Below are 18,520 nucleotides of genomic sequence, written 5' to 3' on the forward strand. Positions count from 1 at the left end.
CCCATGCCCTCCCTGACACATGCAGGAGCTCTTAAAGATCGGATGCCATTTCTCAACCCGCCCATTAGATGGGCAAAAGTGGAAGAGTGGTAGCTCCTACAACCCTTGAAGATGTAGGGGGAGAAAAGCATCTCCCACATTGCTGGTGGGAATATGAATTGTTATGGACTTCTAGGAGGGCAGGCCACCGATATCCACTAAAATTAACATGCCATATACCCTCTGAAAAAAGTTCCAATTTTGCTTTTGGGACTCTGTCCTAGGAGCTAAGAGCACCCGTGTACAGATGCACATGTGGAGGGTGCTTATTGCAACACAGTGTGTGGGGGCCCCAACGAGGAGCAGCCCAGTTGCCCACCAAAAGGGAAACGTGTGCCTAAATCGTTCCCTGATTCTGTAGACTGGTGGTCTGCGTATTTTTTGATTGCTTGTTTAGTGATAGCATGCACCTCCAAAACATGGATATTTGTTTGCATGTATGAATATCCGAAGTGGAGGATAAACAAACGCAAAGTAGACATTTTAAAGAGATGAGATAAAAATCAAAGTTAGGGGACCCCTGTGAACTCTGGCCAGGAAGAAAGACCATGAGGTCAGACTCAGACTCCAGGTCCACCACCATGCTCGAGTGATGGACAGGGTCAGAGTCTTCCGCAGACGCGTGGACAGTTAGTGGCAGAGTCAGTTCTGGAGCCTGAATTCCGCAGGATCCTCGGTCTGGTGATCTCTCCTCACCTCAGCGCTGTCTCATTCTCCACATCCACAAGTGATGGCCCTACACAAGATTTGCTCAGTGACCAACGGGATTAGGACAGGCAAGAGGTGTCAAAAGGAGTGCTTCTGTGGGAAATGGCAGTGACTCATAGAGCAGAATGTGGCTTTTTAGAGGAGTCAGGATAGGTGAGGATGTCTCTGGATTATTTTCATCTGTTGTTCTTCTGAAATACAAAGTCTGCCTAGCCCTGACTGGTGTAGCCAGTTGTGCCATCCCATGCACTGAAAGGTCATAGATTCGATTCCCGGTCAGAGCATATGCCCCAGGTGCAGATTCGATCCCTGATCAGGTTGTATATGAGAGGCAACCTTGATTGATATTTCCCACATATATGTTTCTATCTCCCTCCATTCCCCCCCCCTCAAAAGCAATAAAAAAATATTTTTAAAAATCTACCTAAAAGAGTTCACTTTGGAACTCACTGTCCAGTGCAGCTCTGAGATCTGAAAGTTTGTAGGCATCCTGGGCATCGAGCATCCTCTTCCTGGCCCAGAGGCCTAGCCTGACGCTGAACAGTGTAACATAGCTCAGCCCACTGATGACAGCGAGAGAGGGGCAGGGGAGAGGGCGGGAAGGAGAGAGAGAGAGAAAGAGAGAGAGAGAGAGAGAGAGAGAGAGAGAGAGAGAGAGAGATTGCATTCTGAGACATGGGGACTATGGTTGGTCTGAGGGGGCCAGGAGACAGAACCAGGTCCAGTACAAGTCCTTGATCAGAACTCGATGGCATCAGAGATGGTCCTATTGCCCTTGGCTACTGGGCTATTTGAGGGGAAAATTAAATTATAATCCTAACAACCTTTGTACATCTAGAAGTTTGTCATAGTAATTAAATGCTAATAAGGCGAGGGAGAGTAAATGGATAGTTTCCTTAAAGACTTCACTCCACCACCCAAGGTCAGGTGGAAATTATAAGTAATGTAGTGGTACCGTCAGATCGCTCCAGCTGAATAAATGCCATGACAAAAGTAAGGAGCCATTCGGTTCTCTATATTTGAACATCTCATTAGAGTCTGTGTCATTCAAAGATGTATGGGGTGGCAGAAAGGTGACATTTAAGGTCTCCCACGGAAAGCCAAGCCTTTAATTATCTGATGGAGGTTAATGTGCCTATGGAGCAAGGGAAGCCTGGGTGTAACAGGGAATGACACATTACGCTAAGAGCAGATTTCACAGGGGAGCCCATGGGGTGGGCCATCTCCCAGGATGGCTGTCTGGTCAGAGTTTTCCTGCCTTGTTGGTTCTCTGCCAGGATAAATGTGGGACCAGGAGAGTTCTTGGTAGAAAGAAGCGATGGCCGTAGTTGTAAGGGAGAAGGCTACAGGAAATGAACCCCTACCCTCAACAATAATGTAGGCAGGAGCTCAGCCAGCCTGAGGGTCTGGAGGCACATCGCTGAGGATGCTGAAGGCTGTGCGGTGGCTCCATGCAGGGTGGACTGTGAGGTGCTCAGCTGGATGATGGAAGGCAGCTACAACAATGGCTCCCAGTGATCCCACCTTCTGTTCTAATCCCCTCCCCTGAGGGATGCACCCAGTGACTTGCTTCTAACAAATATAATACACTGAGAGGGATGGGATGTGACCTCTAAGATTAGGTTACAAAAAACTGTAACTTCTATTTTGCTCACACTCTCTTTAGCTTGCCTCCCTTTCTCACTCTGATGAAGCAAGCTACCATGTCGGGTGATGCCTTTTGGAGAGACCTACAAGGCAAAGAACTGAGGTCTTCAGTCCACCAGCCCATGTGGACCTGAATGATGTCAGTGACAATGTGAGTGCACTTGGACATGAGTCCTCTCCCAGTTAAACCTTCAGATGAGACCACAGCTCGGTCAGCTTCTTGATTGTAGCCTCATGAGAGTCCTTGAGCTGGAGGACCCCGTTAAGAGTCTTCTGACCCACAGAAACTCTGAGTTGATGAATAGTTGGTTTAAGTTGTGGCTTTACGTCATGCTTAAGTTTTGGGGTGATTTCTCACACAAATGATAGATAGCTAATGCAGTGAGTGCTAGACTCTATGATGATGCTGGGGTGGGAGGTTCTAGGTGCTTGCATGCACCTAGCATCTTTGTCTCCGCACTTCTCATCCTTACCCCAGGCTATGGAGAGAAAAGATCCACCTACACTAACCTCAGGAGCGGGGGTGGGGAGAGAAACCTTTATTCTTTCTTGCCTGGGAGCGGGAAGATATCCTCCAACCTTCCTCTCTTTGTCACTTATCCAAATACACTATCCCTCCTCTTGCTCTCAGAAGGAGTGGATGTCTCCGTATTATACTTTGGGGCATAAAATAGAAAGGAGTTTTTTATTTAGAAGAAAAAAAGTTTTGCTATAGGAAGGGTTATCTTTAGGGAATGAGCTGCCGAACTGAGCTAGAGAAGCTCATCTATCCCAAGGCAAACAAGAATGCCTCCCACCCCCAGCAGTGGAGGCTCACATGGGAGCAAAGGTGGGGCTTATACTATTATCTTCCTGAATGTCCATGAACAGGACTTTGGAGGAAAATCCTGCTGATTTATTTCTTGTTCTTTTCCAAGAGTCAGGAACAGAGGGTTGACCTGTATAGTAGTTCAAAATAACTCTTCAGGGGGATTTGGTGGCTGCCATAGTTCTTCACTGTTTTTTTTTTTTTTTTTTTTACCTGTAACACTAAATAGTTATGGCTGAACTCAGTTCCCAATATGCAGGTGATGGAAAAACTCAACCAAGTTTATTCAGCAACATCCTCTCAATTCACAGATAAGAAAAGCAAGACATTATTTTTTTAGGAAGATATTATTTTCCTGAAAAACTTTAAAAGCCAGGTGATTTAGGGCTTTCGTGCATCCCTCCTTCTAGTTCACCAATACTTCCTGTGCCTCCTGCGTCCTTGTCCTGTGCTAAAGGCAGAGGTTACAAAAATAAATACAAGACACAACCTGCCTCCAATGGTTTAAAATCTAGTGATAGACATCTGTAAATACAGTCTGCAAGTTAATGAGAAATGTTGGTGAATTGTTAAAATGAAGAGTGGCGGGAAGAAACAAAATTTATCCTAAGGCAATTTATTTTTCCCATGGCACTCTCCATTTGCGGAGATTCTGAACAAAATTGGCTTCTCAAGTGAAGTTCAGTCTGTTATGACATTTTGGTGAGGACCTGTATTTTGAGCAGGGACAGAGATTGTTCCTTTTCACCAAATCATGCAGATGAGACAAACACAATTTTAGAAGGCCAAAGCGGGATAAGGCCTAAGACAATTTTTATGTCAAATGTTTCATTGTTTTCATGAATAAGTTGAGATTCAGAGAGAGGAAGACACTTGTCCAAAGTCACATAGTGAGGAAAGAATGATCCTAGAATAAAATTCTCACTCCAAGCCAGGAATTTTTGCAGTCATTTTAGGTCACACGAAGATATCAAAGATAGAGCTGGTGCCTATGATGAAGTAGTTGGAGTCCATGATGAAGGAACTGGTGTCCATGATGAAGAAACTGGTGTTCATGATCTTGGTAGATTAAGCAAGTGCTTGCTCTGTTTTTTTTCTTCCTCCCTGAATCAAATATATATGATAACCTAGCTATGCTTGAGAACAAAAAGAGAACCAGAGTGGACCCCAAACTGAACAAACTCTGAAAGACAGAAAACAGAAAGATGAGGAAATCAGCATCCAGGACATTGCTGGTAGCTGTGCCTCAGAAAGGTGAGTGCTCCCTATCAAGAGTTGGAGTTGGAGGGCAGGAGGTGGTTTGAGGTAATTAACAGAGCCATTAGTATCAAACCTGCGCAGCCAGGATGGCTGACCCTTGCACAATTCTCTTCCCCTTTTATGAATACACAATCGCCAACATTTTGATGAAAACCAAAACTATGGGAAAGACAGCAGAATCAACCTATGAAAAAACTCACACCCCCAAAACAGAATTAATTGAGCAATCAGTAGAGAACATTTACATATGTATATTTAATATCCTCAGAGAGTTATGAAGGGGCATCATCTGTGAAACAAGTTCTAATCACTTAGAGGTATTGGGAATAAAAAAGATAATTATAGAAATTAACAGGTTGGTTGAATAGAATAATGTACACAGTGAAGAGTAAATTATAATTCTTGACTGTCAAAGGAAAGACCTCTCCCAGAACCCAGCAGTGGGATTAAGAGATGGAAAATACATAAAAAGAGCTGAAATGTGGAAACTAGATTTTCGTGTTCCAGCATTAGTGTAAAGGAATGCCAGAATGAGGGATTAGAGAAGGAAAGAGGTGTCAATATTCAAATAAATAATGGTTAATAATGTCCTAAAATTAAAGAAATTATTGAAGGGTCCACTATGTGTTGAGCAAGAGAAATAAAGAGTGAGTATAGAGATGGCCAATATGAATTGGGGACGTTCCTAATGACTGTTAATGTCAGGGCAATGGACTGGGGACATTAGACCCACACTCATTATCACATGGATATAACTTGATGATTCTTCAAAATATCCACTGCATTCAATGAAATCCAGTGGTCAGCAGTGCTCTACACAGCATAAGGAATGCACTGATTTCTGGACTTTTTCCATAATGGTATTATGATCAGATCTAAAGATGGTCTCCAATGGTCCCCAATTCCTGGCATTCATGTCCCTGTGTAATCTCCTAGCCTTGAGGGTGGGTAGGGTCTGTGACTTGCTTCTTATTCAGAAGACAGCAAAGGTGAAGAGGTGGCATCCCCATGTAACGTATGTCAGACTGTCTCGCTCTGCAGCCAGCCCAAAAAGCCAACAGCTGTGTTCTGAACTGTCTACGAGAGGCCCGCTTGTTGAAAACTGTGGGTGGGCCTGAGAGACTGAGAGCCTCAATCCTATAACAACAAGTGACTTAATCCTGCCAACAATCCGTGAATTAGACACGGACACTTCCCCAGATGAGAACACAGCCTGGATCACACCTTGATTGTAGTCCAGTGAGATTCTGAAGCAGAGGACCCATCTAAGCTGTGCCGAGACCGCTTACCTCCAGAAGCTGGGGGGTAAAATATGTGTTGTTTTCATCTGCTCAGTTTGTGGTTATTTATGTAGCAATAGAAAACGAATCCAGGTGATTCTGGAGAGTTGTGATCTCGACCTTGGCAACGTCTGATGGTACAAGGTAGATGACTGAAGGCTGGGTAGAGAGGCAAGTATCTGTGCCTGATGCCACTGCTCTGCATTCCCAGGCATTCTCCCAGACACACTGTGTGTGTGCCCTGGCTTCCCTGTGTCATCTGGATGTGGTAGCTCTGCTTATGGGAGGAAGAGTTATCCAAGTGAGTTGATGCCAAAGTCATGTGACCTGGCTCTTGACACTTGTAATGCTCAGGTAGACTGGCCTGCGACTCAAAGGGGCAGTTGTCCGTCAGCAGCTGGAGCTCACACCTGCAAGCATGCGTACTCATCAACGCATGCACACTGCTGGGCTCAGGCCCGCCAAAGATGCTTGCCTGTCAATATCTTTTGGGAACAGGGCTTTTCTGGTGCCTGGGATGTCTGTGACACAGGATAAAAACCCCAAATTCCTTCCTTGTGGCAAGTTATGGTCCATCTTTCCAACCTCACTCCTGTGAAAGACCTGCACCATCTAACCAAGTTTTCAAGTACTGAGGAGGCTTGATAAATGACTCTTAAAATTGAATTCAGGTGCCCACAAAATAGTACTAGCAGTGAAATTAATGGGGTCGCTTCCAAATGAGCTTAATGGCACATTTGCCTCATTTCCAGCAATTTCTTGAAGAGTTCCGGGAATGCAGTATGAGGGTAGTCAGGTGGTTTCATGGAAGAGCCCTCTTTCCAGCCCTATCTCCACCATTCATTCTCATAGCGTGACCTCGTGGGAAATTCTTTCCCATTCTAAGTCTCATTTTTCTTATCTACACAATAAAGGATGTGAACTTTGGGTAACATACTCAGAAACTGAATTTCTCTCCTGGCCCCTCCATGGAAATTATAATGTCCACCTCACTGAGGCACATGTGGAATGATGTTTGTAGAACTTCATGACTTGCAAGAACACTGTTTACTGTTATGAATTATCATTGGCCACACCATCAAGCCATGTATCTGTAACTGCTGATGTCTGAATCTAAAGAAATGTCTCAGGTACTGAAGACACCTTGGAAAGGTAGTTCATTCAGCTCATACTGATGCTTACAGCATCAACTGGAATTGTTTTTATTTTTGTTTGATATTAAGATTCCTTATTTGATATAAGCAATTGTTCTTGTTACTTAGGATGGACCTGCTTATATTTCCCATGGCCGAGGAAAATATACTCACATCCACTTCCTGGGATTCTTGGCTTTGTCTGACTATAATACAGACCTTCATCCTGCATACTGTATTAGAGTCAGACATTCCAAGGAGAGTTTGAAGATAGGGGCTATAACTCCCTCTGTCCCTCTAATTTTTTATCACACAGTAGAGTTAAAGAAGGGAGGATGGAGGAGGGGAACTCTCAGTTTCATCACTCACCTCTCCTCCAATGGCAGCGATTCTGCTCTGCCCCAAGCTTGCATGTCTCACTCAGCAAACCAAAGCTGTGACTAACCGTACCTACCCTCCTTTTAAGGCAGTTTATTGCCCATCAGCTATTACTAAAAGATGTCTCTTGAAGGAGGTCACACCTTCAATCCAAATAGTGTATCAAAGCATCCCTTCCAAGATCACATCATATTCTTCATGAAAAGAGTTATGGTAAATACAACAGGGCCATACTCTTACAATCATTAAAATCGGTGTCCTAGTCCTCTCGTCTGTCAAGTAGAGATGATAACAAGGTGTTGTTTAAGGATTAATTTGTGGTTTGAGCTGAACAAGGAATACTTTTCTCAGGATATATAGGTGACTTCACTGTGTACTGACTTACAAATGCTTCTTGTCCTGGCTGACTAAGCACCGCCTTCTATCGAACATTTCACAGCCAGACCCGTTCTGTAAAAAGCAACTTTCTAATTCTACCAGATCAAACTGGTCTCAGTTTTGGTCTTTACCTACATCAGCCAGAAACAGAGAATGTCAGGACACCAGGGCCTTTTATTCCAAGCCGTGTGGGCATTGTCCTGGGATGTAACCAAAGCCCAACTCAACCCAATTTAAACAATAAAGGGAATTTATTGGCTCATGGAACAAAACTGTCCAGAGGTGGGGCCAATCGCAGGCAAAGCTTGATCCTATCCTTCAACAATGTCACCAAGGACCTGGCTGCTTCTGCCTCTGGACTCTCCCTTCAGTAGTGCCGACTTCAGGCTGAGAGTGGTTCTCTTTCATGGTCCCGAGACAGCCACCATCAAGACTCAAGATTGAAGACTACCAACTTCCTCTTGCACATCCAGCAGGTGGATAAAAAGAGCCTCTACCCAACATTCCCAGAAAAAGTCTTGAAATACCAGGTACCCTCTGGATGCTTTGCTCACATACCCATACCTGAACCAATCACTGTAGCCAGGGAGCTGGAATGTGATGATGGCTTAGTTTAGGTCATGCATTCAGCCCTGGAAGTGATAGTCAAGCCAGCCCAGCCAGATCATAAAATCCCCAAACAGAAATCAGGGCCTGCTGGGAAAGGAAATGGGGGAATGAACATTGGGAAGCAGTCAACAACATCCACCACATCCCTCATTTTATGGATGGAAAACTGAGACCAGAGAGGCCTCCCCAAGATCATAGCAGAGCAGAGCTTTAGGGTACACCCCAATCCTTCAATCTGCAGACCCTGTATTGTTTCTACACTACTCTACTTGCTCACGCCAACTTGCCCACTACTGGGTAGTGATCAGTGAGGGTTCCGGCCAATCAATTTCTCTCTAAACCTGAATGAACCGGAGGCATCACATTTCAAATACCTCCAATGAGTTTCCAGTCAGAAGAACACAAACCTATGCAGCCACAAAGAGCAACCCCAGTATTTTCATCTCCCCTCTTGGGGCCCCCTAAGTACCAAGTAGCTCCTGCTACTTTTAAGTGAAAAAAATGCATTCTGGTGTGCAAACATTACTGCATATTCATGCACTCAAAATCTAATTTTAGCTGCAAGAGACTTCATTACAAGATGCTCACATAATTAAGCAGCTTTCTTCCCAGGATTTGGAAGCCTGTCTATTCTTTTCTCTCATTTCCACATCACTGGGATTATCAGAATGTGAATTAGCTTCTTAAAATTATATATTTTGGTGTTTCCAAATTGATCCACAACAGGAGATGAAATCCATGAAAATTATATGTGTTAGTACAGGTTTGTGCAACCCCATAGCCTGGCTGTTAAAGTTGGAATCTGTAGACAGTCAAGGTGTCACTCTTCAAAGGTTCCTGATGCATTTACCACACGCCTGTCCTGAATACAGGTCTGCTTTTACTCAACCTGGCTGGTGAGGACAGCCTCCTCTTTATGGAGAAGCTGTGAGCTAGAGACAAGACCCAACTTGGGCACAAATAGACTTTCTCAAAAGGACAGACAGATCCCCCTTCCTGTGCTCTGCTCTCCCAGAGCCAGGCCCGGGGCTATGGCTGCTGGGAGCCAGAAGCAGGTAGGGCCTTTGCACCTCCTTGCTCACCCAACATCCAGAAGCACCTGCCAAGTGTCAGGTGCCATTCCATGGGCAGTGACTCGTCCTGACCTGGATGCACCCTAACCCCATCATTCTCCTCATCTGCATGCCTGGCTGAGGTGCAAGCAAGCTACAAGGCCACTTGAGCAGCTGACTTGCCAACCTGGAAGGAGAGGTCTCTGGGTACCTGGCTGTAGGGAATGTACCCACCCATCCACCAGGAGGAATGGGCTGTGCTGTTGCTCTCTTGACACCTGGGGTGGGGAAAGGGGACGCTCAGGGGGCTGTGCCTCAGCAGTGGCCCTGATCCACTCTCCAGCCACACGTCTGCCTCTCCAACCCCCACGGCTTCTGAGTCTTCTACCTGAAGACCGTCTGGGTGGCCAGCGAGTGAGGGTCACAGCCATGAAGCCAGTCACGGGAGGATGCCAGCTTCGCTCTTCTCCATCAGTTGGTGCTGCTGTCTCTTTTGAGACTCTAGGTTTGCTCTGGGATGTAGGTGTCCCCTAGCCCTCTTCCCACTGGTGGATCTCAGCTGCTCCTAGAACTCGGGAGACAGCCTCATCAGAGGCCTTCACAGACTTGACCGTGGAGCCCAGGCAGAGCCAATAATGTTTACAAAACCCCTGGTGTTCCCAGCTCTGAGCTGAGCCAGATGGTGCAGTGGGAGGGTGTACAACAGCCCCAGCATCAGGGTGGGTTTGGGGAAACCTCAGGAAGAACTTGGAGGCCACCAGGAGCACAGATGCTCAAGCTCAGTCATTGGCAAAGCAGAAAGCTGGGGAGGCCTCCCTCTGAGGAAGGGTGGCTCTGCTGGGCCCTCTGGCCCTGCCTGCCTTTCCTAGGGGCGCTCTTAGCTCACCCTGTCCTGCCCGCCCCCTCCGCCATGAGCCAGGGAGCAGAGGGCCAGGTCATCCTCATGCCAGCTTTCCCAAACCCCTTACCCCATTTTCTCCCCGTGATGCAGCGTGGCTCAGGCTGAGGGGATGTCAGGTGAAGGCAGTGAGCATCAGCACCTTCGCCGGCTCATGCTGAACACTAAGTGGCTATGAGGCCAGAGTCCTTTTCTGTGTCCCCACCTCTGTCCTTACCCACCCACTGCCCTCCTTCTGCTGCAGACTTGGAGACACGCACGCCCCACACCCCATTCACCTGTGTTTTCCAAGCCTCTGAGCCTTTTGCACACGCTGTTCTCTTTGCCTTAATCACCCCTCTCCTCTGCTTTGCTGGGATAATCCCTACAGATTTCTGGAGACCAGGTCAAAGTTGCTGTGGTGCATTCCCTGAAGACCCCCGGCACAGGGGCCCAGCACCGTGAGCTGCGCAGCACACACCCTCCTGCTACTGGGCTTCTCACTCCACGTGGTATGACCCCTCCCCCGACCCCGCTAGACGGAGCTGGGGTGGGGAAGGGGCCTTTCACACAGGTCTTCTCCGGGAGGCCAGCACACAGCAGGTGTCAGCATCTGAGTGCCCTCCACCTTTCGTTGAGGAAATGAAGGAACAAGTGGGAAAGGTGGCAGCATAGCAGAAATAGAGACAGATGTGTGGCAGAGACCGGTGACAGGAAGTGGTGGGTGAGTCACAGAGCGACAGAGAGGGCTCGGCCATGGCCACTGGGGGTCCGACAGAAGCTGTGGCTATGGCCTCTCCCCAAAGGGTCCCGGGTTGTGTTGCTGATGGACCGTGCAGCACCCCGTCCTCATGACCCAAGGGCAGAACCCCCCTGGAAAGCAGGGACCTGTCAAGATGGGCAGGGCCACCAGTCACAGTGGCCCCAAGACACACTTCCTGTGTTTCCCCATGCCCACACAACCCCTATCCTAATGGCATATGGGGCCCGTAGGTCCAGGACTCCCCTGAGGCCCAGCTCCCTCCCCACCCCCCGTCCCCTCATTCTCACACCCTGTATGTGAGGCATGGGGTGAATGCCCAGCTTCCCTGGGGACTGGTGGAGAAAGAAGCCAGGCGAGGAGGCCCGCCTCCAAGGGGCACTCATGTTGGAGGAGTGGCAGGGGGTGCACAGGACTTGCAGGGGGTCCTGAGATTGGTGCGTGGCTTAGGGGTGCTCCACTCTGCCCACGGTGCCGCCAGCCCATCCACAGAGAGCAGGAGGCAGGGCCGCAGAGTTCGTGGTGCCCAGTGGTCACACCACACACATTTATGGGATGTCAGGGCCACGTGGCCCAGCAGCAGCAGTCCGTGAGCCCACCTCCATGCCCAAGTCCTTGCTGCTCAGAGCAGGTGCCCGCCGAGCCTAGCCCCCGCAGTCAAGAAGCCTGACCAGCAAGTCCATGCCTGGGGCTGAAAACAGGAAACCTGGGGCCTCCGAGAGCCCGGGTGCACATGTGTCTGTGAGAGACAGACGGAGCCTCTGGGAACACGTGGCCTGGAGACTATGTGTGGCAAGTCTGTGAGTGTCTGGCACACCTGGCATGGTGACTTGGGCTTGTCAAAACAGGCACTGTAGCGTGGAGTGGCGTGTCTAAGCGTGTCTAGCTAGGAGCGTGTTTCTGTTTGTGTCTGTCCTGTGGCATCGTGTCTGCCTGGGTGGGCTAAGGGCTTGTGGCTGGTCTCCCTGCACCTGTGGGAGGTGGCACGGGGCAGCCCGTGTCCCAGCGAGGCCACCACCTGAGCATGTGAGCGGGTGCAGCCCCGGGGGCGGCTGGCTCTCAGCAGGGCGCGCAGAGCGGCGGCCTATCATCTGGGCACGTACTCCCTGGGCAGCCCAGCCCAGTTGTGGTCACGCAGGGCCTTGTCCACTGTCCGGATGTAGCCATTGATCAAGTCCTTCATCTCCGGGGTGAAGGGCTCGGGGTCGTGTGGGCGCCGGCCGTGGCGCCGGAAGCTGCCTTCCTTGTTGTTCTCCACGCAGAGCAGCCGCTCCTCGCTCACGGACACGTTGAGGAAGGCCACCATCTCCCGCAGCGTGGGCACCAGGCTGCGCCGCAGCTCCTCGTAGTGCACCACCAGCAGCCGCTTGCCGTACTTGAGCCAGTCCAGCACGTGCGAGGACCACCACGAGGCATAGCTGTTGACGAAGTCCGGCCACTCTGGGGAGGACAGAGAGTGCCGTGTCAGGGCCCGGCCCGGGAGGGCTGCTGGTCTCCCTGGATGCCCAGGGAAGCGGCCAGGATTTTCCATCACCCACTGCCCGGGGCCAACCTGCCTGAACCCCCTGCTGAGGAAGGTGACTTACTGTGAATAAGGGTTAATATTAGGCTGCGCTCTGAGGAGTCCTAAGCCAGGAAGACGTGACCTTGATTGAGTCTACCTACCTCCCAGCAAACACATCGAGTTAAAACAAATGTAAACTGCACGGACCAAGCACTGGCTCGCTCTCTCATGTGCTATGAATTCCTTGACCTTAGCGACTGCACCTGGCCAGGGAGAGCTGGGGTGCACCACGGTGCATGGCAGCCGCATTAAAGACAGGCGGAAATCTTGGCGCCCTCTTTCACCAGGATCTAGTCTCTGATGCACACCTGATGTGGGGTGCAGGGGCAGAGCAGCGTGTGGGGGGCAGCTGCTGGGCCTCCCGGTGAGAGGAAGACGCTGTGCCGGCCAGGCTTCCTCTCCTGGCCCCTCCTGTGACTCTAAGGCGTGCAGCCTGCCCCAGGCTCACTGTGCTGGTGGGCGTGAGGCCAGCTGAACCTGAGCACAGCGGGGCGGGAGGATGCACCACGAAGCCACGGTCAGGGCAATCACAAACTTCCGCAGATGACCGACTTCATGAGATTTCTTTTCTAGCAAATTAAGAGATGAGGTGTTTTGTTGGGGGTGGGCAGGAATGCACATGTTAAGGATCACCCCAAGGAAAATAGTTTCCATAACTGGGCTATGGGGAGCATTTGTTTCCTCTCATCTTCAACATGACCCTCTGAGATGGGGACCACCTTGTTTTTCAGAGGAGGAAACTGAGGCCCCGAAGGTGTGCAGCTTGCTGGGGTGACTGGTAAGAGGCCCAGGAGGGATCAGAGCTTATCTGGCCTCCATCCTAAAGAGGAGTCAGCAAGGGGGGTAGGGATGCTGGGGGCTGGTCTAGGTGAAGGGTGATGGGGAAAGCGGGGAGCAGGGGGCCGAGGGGAGACACAGGTCAGCCCCACCTGACCCAGAGCCACGCAGGCACAGACGCACAGCCTGCCTGGCCTACAGCCCTGCATATCGTCATGCCACCACCCTGCTGGACGCAGCTTTACTTTGGAGGAACACACTTGGCTCTATATTACTCACCTCTGCAGTTCACTGCCTAAAGCTGGCTGTGCGTGCCTTGAGGGCAGAGACCGTGACCCTTTCCCTGGGCCCCTGGCCTTGCCCAGTGCCCGGCACACAGTAAGCATGTGTCAGCAGGCTGACTCCATGAATAATGTTGCAGTGAGGCCCCTTCCCTACCTTTGCTCTTCCAGTTGCGGTCAGCTGCGTAGCCCAGGTGCCCGGCGCACTTCCTGTTGAATTCGGCTACCAGGGACCTGTACGGGTTCCGGATCAGCAGGATGGCTGAGTCGAACATCTCGATCTCCCTCCTGCCACTCTCGTGGGTCTTCACACAGATGGTGCGCCGGCTCCGCCAGTGGTCCTTCTCGCCCTTAAACCCTGCCCGGGGGGAAGGAGAGGGCCGCTTTGGAGGAAGGCATTGTGGGACCCACACGGCCAAGGGGCAGACAGGTCCTAATGCTCCCCTGCCTGCCTGAGGGAAGGCTGGCAATAGGGGCCGAGCAGAGGGCACTGGGAGGGCCTATGATGGTGGAGAGGAGCGGCCTCTACAGGACTGACCCTGCCCAAGGCAGCAGGATGTCTCAGTGTTGGGAAAGATGGCATCTGCTAGACAAAGGAGATAAGGCACCTCCTGCAGATCCCCGGGAGTCAGAGGGCTTGACCATGCCCCGTCTCTAAGTGCTGGAGATGCAAGTATTTGGGTATTTTCTTGGCAATTTCACATGAACATCACAAATACCCCTGTGAGTCAACCATAGCTGCACACATAACTAGATGAAGTGACTGAGTTTCAGAGTGGGTGTGTGACTTGCCCAGGATCACAGAGCACCATGGCAACAGAGCCAGGCCTCTCTCCACGTGGCTGTGTGTGTCCCTGAGAAGCACCCCACTTCCACCCAGCTCCCCACAGTAGGAGCAGGATCCCCATCATTACACTCGAGGGCTGTGAACAGCTGTTGCCCCCCCCCGCCCCGACCTCACGCCACGGTCCTGTAACAGGGCCCCAGCCTGCACCTGTAGAGATTCTCTACCTGGGATTCCAGAGCAGGTCTGGCCAAGGTCTCATCCACAGTGGTTGAGCCCGGCCCTGCAGGACTCAGGGCCCAGTTTCTATGAACAGAGCCCTGCTCCCCTGGAACAATCTCTGTGGGCTGGGGGCCTGCCTTCTTCCTGGGTCCCTTAGGCCAGTCCTGGGCGTTCGAGCCCAAATCACTTCTGGCTGAGAAGGTCAGACTCTACCCACCACACAGAGTCACATATTTATCAACACCGATTATCGTGTGCTCATGCTGTGTCAGATTTTATGTCAGGGATCAAGACTGTCCTTAAGCTTACAGCCTAGTAGGGAAATAGCCCATGTATACTACAGAGAATAGAGGCTATGGGAACAAAGTTTACCAGGGACTGGAGGGTAGAGTGGGATGTCATAGAAAAATGTCCCCTGAATCTTGTTTCCTGACCACATCCCGGCGTAGCTATGCAGCCAGCTCTGGGGACATTCTCCATAGATGTGCGTGAGCTTACCTTGGCCTCTCTGAAACATAAATAAGCCTTCACCCCTTTCCTGACTGGCTAGGAAGCACCTGTATTTGCAAGTTTCTTTTGAATCTGGAATTCTGGGTTCACCTGCTGAAGCTCCCCACGTTTCAAAGTCATCTCTTTCATGGGCCAAACACTGAAAGTTTTGCTTTGATTCATTCTGTCAAGCAGCTGGGAGTTTCCGGGAAAGGAGGAGTCCAGCTCTGGGCTGTGTAAATCTGAGATGCAGTCTTTGATGCTTGAGACCCAGGGTGCCTTGCCCACTGCCTCCGCCTATGCCAACAGCGGCCACTTTTCCTTATAACTCAACCACATTCACCCAGGACAGAGTTGGCATTTGGCTCTGGAGCTGCCTTGTGAATGTCCCATCTGCACGTGTCATTGCTCTGTAAGTGCTCTGAGGCAGTGGCTGCATCTAACTGGCCCTGTAAGGCTCAAAGATGTCCTGGTATCTCTAAAGCCATTCCGAGCCAGCCGCACAACACTTAGATGTGGCTGTTCAAACCACTGGGCCACTTAGCCATTTGTGGACCAAAATAGCCAGCTGTGAGAGACAGGTGAAAGCCTTCTAGATGAACGAGGCGGGTTACTGCAGCCTGTACAAGCATGTCAAACTCACGGCCCGAGGGCCACATGCCTCATTTATTTGGCCCGTGTTAGCCTTTGAGTTTGACATGCCTGCTGTACACAGTGGGTGGTTCCCAGGGGACTAGGACAGAGTGGGCAGGACCACGTGCTTTCCCTGACCACTCACCTGTAGGTACCCATGACCAAGTCTCCCAAGGACAAAGGGTTGTATGAACAACCTTGGCTTTGTCCCAACCAGACTGAGGTTGCTGTGGGTGATTCCAGAACCCACTGCCAAGCTCAGAAGTTTCTGTTTCCTCTAGGATGCTACTATAGCACCCTCTTTTCCTACACCAAACTCTAGTGATGAAACTTAGTGGTTGTGACACTTGCCAACAGAGAAATATATTTCATACATGGAGATGCCACTGGACTCACCTGAGATTCTTGGTTCTGAAACAGCGCAGGCTCAAGCCATTTAAGGCCCCTTATTTCTGCAAGACTTTAAACCATAAAACTCTTGAAGATTTTAAGATCAATTTTTAAAACATAGCATTGTTGTCTAGCCGGGGTGGCTCACTTGGTTGAGTTTCGTCCTGTGCACCGAAAAGGTTGCCGGCTGATTCCCGGCCAGGGCACACATCTGGGTTACGGTTGGATCCCCAGTGGGGGTGTGTGCGGAGGGCAACTGACCGATGCCTCTCTCTCACAGGGTTATTTCTCTCTCACTCTCAGATTTTAAAAAAAGCATTTTGATAAGCTACCCCTTGCCTAAAAACGAAAAAGAAGTTAGCAGATACCGTCTCACTTGATGATTGAGGGTTCTGAAAAGCAAGGACAGTCCAGGAAAGGTTTCTAGAGGGAATCCACGCCACTAGGCTTTCCCTTTGCCAGACTCCGAGGCGCCGCCCGGGAATCGGCTGAATTTACCAAGCCCTCGGGGAGGCTCTGACACACACGCGTGGGAGAAGCACTGCTCCCGCACTCCCAGGGGACGGTCTGGTCACGGGAGCCGCCTTCCCCGCTCTCTGCCCTTGCTCACCTTTGTTGTAGAGAGTTCCGTCGAAGTAGTAGCTCCCGGTATAGAAGCCAGTGGCGTGCTCGATGAGGTGCCGCGCCCAGGTGTTCCCGGCGCCCGGGAAGCTCGACAAAGCCACAAACATTTTGGACTTGGTGGGCAGGAACCTCCGGTCTGTGCACCGAGTGTCTGAAAGTCAGAGGTCATGTCAGGGTCACTCACCCCCGTGGTGATTCAGACTCACGGCCGGGCTCCCCTGGATAGAAACTGCTGACCCGAGACTCCCGCTGAGTACAGGTGTGAACTGAGGGGGAGGGCTTCGCCGCCTGCACGTGGCTGGCCAGAGACAGCCCAGGGACCACGAGACCCAAAGCCCACGCAAGAGTGTGGTGCAATTTGGCACCTGTGGACCCGCAGCCCCTGCTTTGTATCCATGGCCACAGCCAAGCCTTGGCTACTGGCACAGCACAGGTAACTCCAGGGGAGAAGGCTGGGTCATAGCTGGGTGGACCAATGCCACACCCTGAGGTGCAGCCAACAACAAACTTGCTGGACTAATTTCAGGCAAGTGACCTCTCTGAGCCTCCTCTTCCTCCCCCCACCCCCCCAGGGCTGCCTGAAATCTTCAGGTGGAAGCCCCAAAGCCCTGCGCTGTGCTCACAGCAGGCTCCGTAAGGGAGCACCATCCCGCCCTCTCTGCTCTTCCTCCACCAGCTCCTAGGGCCCGCTGGGCAGACGGGATGCTACACACCACAGCCCAGGAGCCTTGCTGGATCCCAGGTCCTGGGCTGCCTCGGGAAGCCTCTGAGGCCCTTGTGGCCCTGAGCTCCCATGGCACCCAGTGCCGCCACCTTGCCCTTGCCATCTCTCTGGACCCTGCCTCTCTGCTGTTCCTTCCTTCCTCAAACCACCTTCATCCCCAGAGAGATTCAGGTTAAGGTCAGGTGCTTTTCAAACTGAGCCCTGTATCCTGGCCTGGTCTCCAGAGATGGCGGAGGCCTCCTCCATCCATTATCCGAAGCTGAGACCATCCACGAGGATCCCAGGGTCCTTACACAGATGCCCCTCCTACCCCAGGACTGCACACTCCACCATGGCCAGCATTTCCAAACCTCCAGACCACAGGCCACCAGCAGAGGCAGGCACGGGGAGGAGGACCCTTCACGCCCTGCCCACCTCGGGGGCGGGGCTCACCTTGCACGGGCGTCTGGTAGACCTCGCAGTACTCTGCCAGCTTCTGTGCCTCAGACTCGTGGCCACACAGCGAGCTGTCCACAGCATCCTGCAGGTTGAACTGGGAGGTGGGGTAAGCACAGTAGCACTCCCAGCCTCTGAGGATGGCCAAGGGGAACTCCTGTCAGATGAGGAGAGGAGGAGAAGCATCGCGGTGAATGCAAAGGCCACGTCTCCTGCAGATGCAGGATGAATGCGTGGACCCACTGCCGGCTGCAGGGGAGCAACAGGGATGTCTGTCCGTCCTTCTACTGCCCAAGCCCAGGGAGACTAACTCAATGAGATGCGACTCCTGCCCTCCAGCAGCTCACAGCTGGCTGGTGACAATCCAGCAGGCACAGCGCAGTGGGGCTGTGGCAGGTGAGTCAGGTGTGCAAGGAGGGAGCAGAGCCTGGATCTGGGCCCCCGAGACGTCCAGGAGGCAGTCGGGAGCATCAGGGTGGGAACAGGCCCTCCAGACAGTGGCATCCATGGGAGAAAAATGTGTGTGTGGCTCAGAACGGGACAGATAAGCCCGCACAGGGCAGTTAGGGCTCAACATGTCACAGGTTTAACTAAAAAACCGGGAGCCCTGAGTGACGTCTGGAATCCCCCTAGCTCTGCCTGGAGAGACCCAAGCCAATCCTATGCCT

The 18,520-nt window shown here is 51.3% G+C and overlaps 1 protein-coding gene across 1 annotated transcript in view; it reads right to left on the bottom strand.

Annotated features, from left to right (window-relative positions):
• Positions 1-3,462: 3,462 nt before the first annotated feature.
• The window catches only part of WSCD1 (WSC domain containing 1), a 39,350-nt gene continuing 24,292 nt past the window's right edge, over positions 3,463-18,520 (bottom strand). The window contains exons 6-9 of the mRNA XM_015559181.1: positions 17,850-18,009; positions 16,680-16,844; positions 13,709-13,909; positions 3,463-12,369 (exon numbers count right to left, since the gene is read on the bottom strand). Of these exons, the coding sequence (XP_015414667.1) occupies positions 12,017-12,369; positions 13,709-13,909; positions 16,680-16,844; positions 17,850-18,009 (879 nt within the window). The 3' untranslated portion in view covers positions 3,463-12,016. The remainder of the gene's footprint in view (positions 12,370-13,708; positions 13,910-16,679; positions 16,845-17,849; positions 18,010-18,520) is intronic.

This window comes from Myotis davidii, unplaced genomic scaffold (genome assembly GCF_000327345.1).
Source record: "Myotis davidii unplaced genomic scaffold, ASM32734v1 scaffold1394, whole genome shotgun sequence".
Classification (NCBI taxonomy): domain Eukaryota; kingdom Metazoa; phylum Chordata; class Mammalia; order Chiroptera; family Vespertilionidae; genus Myotis; species Myotis davidii.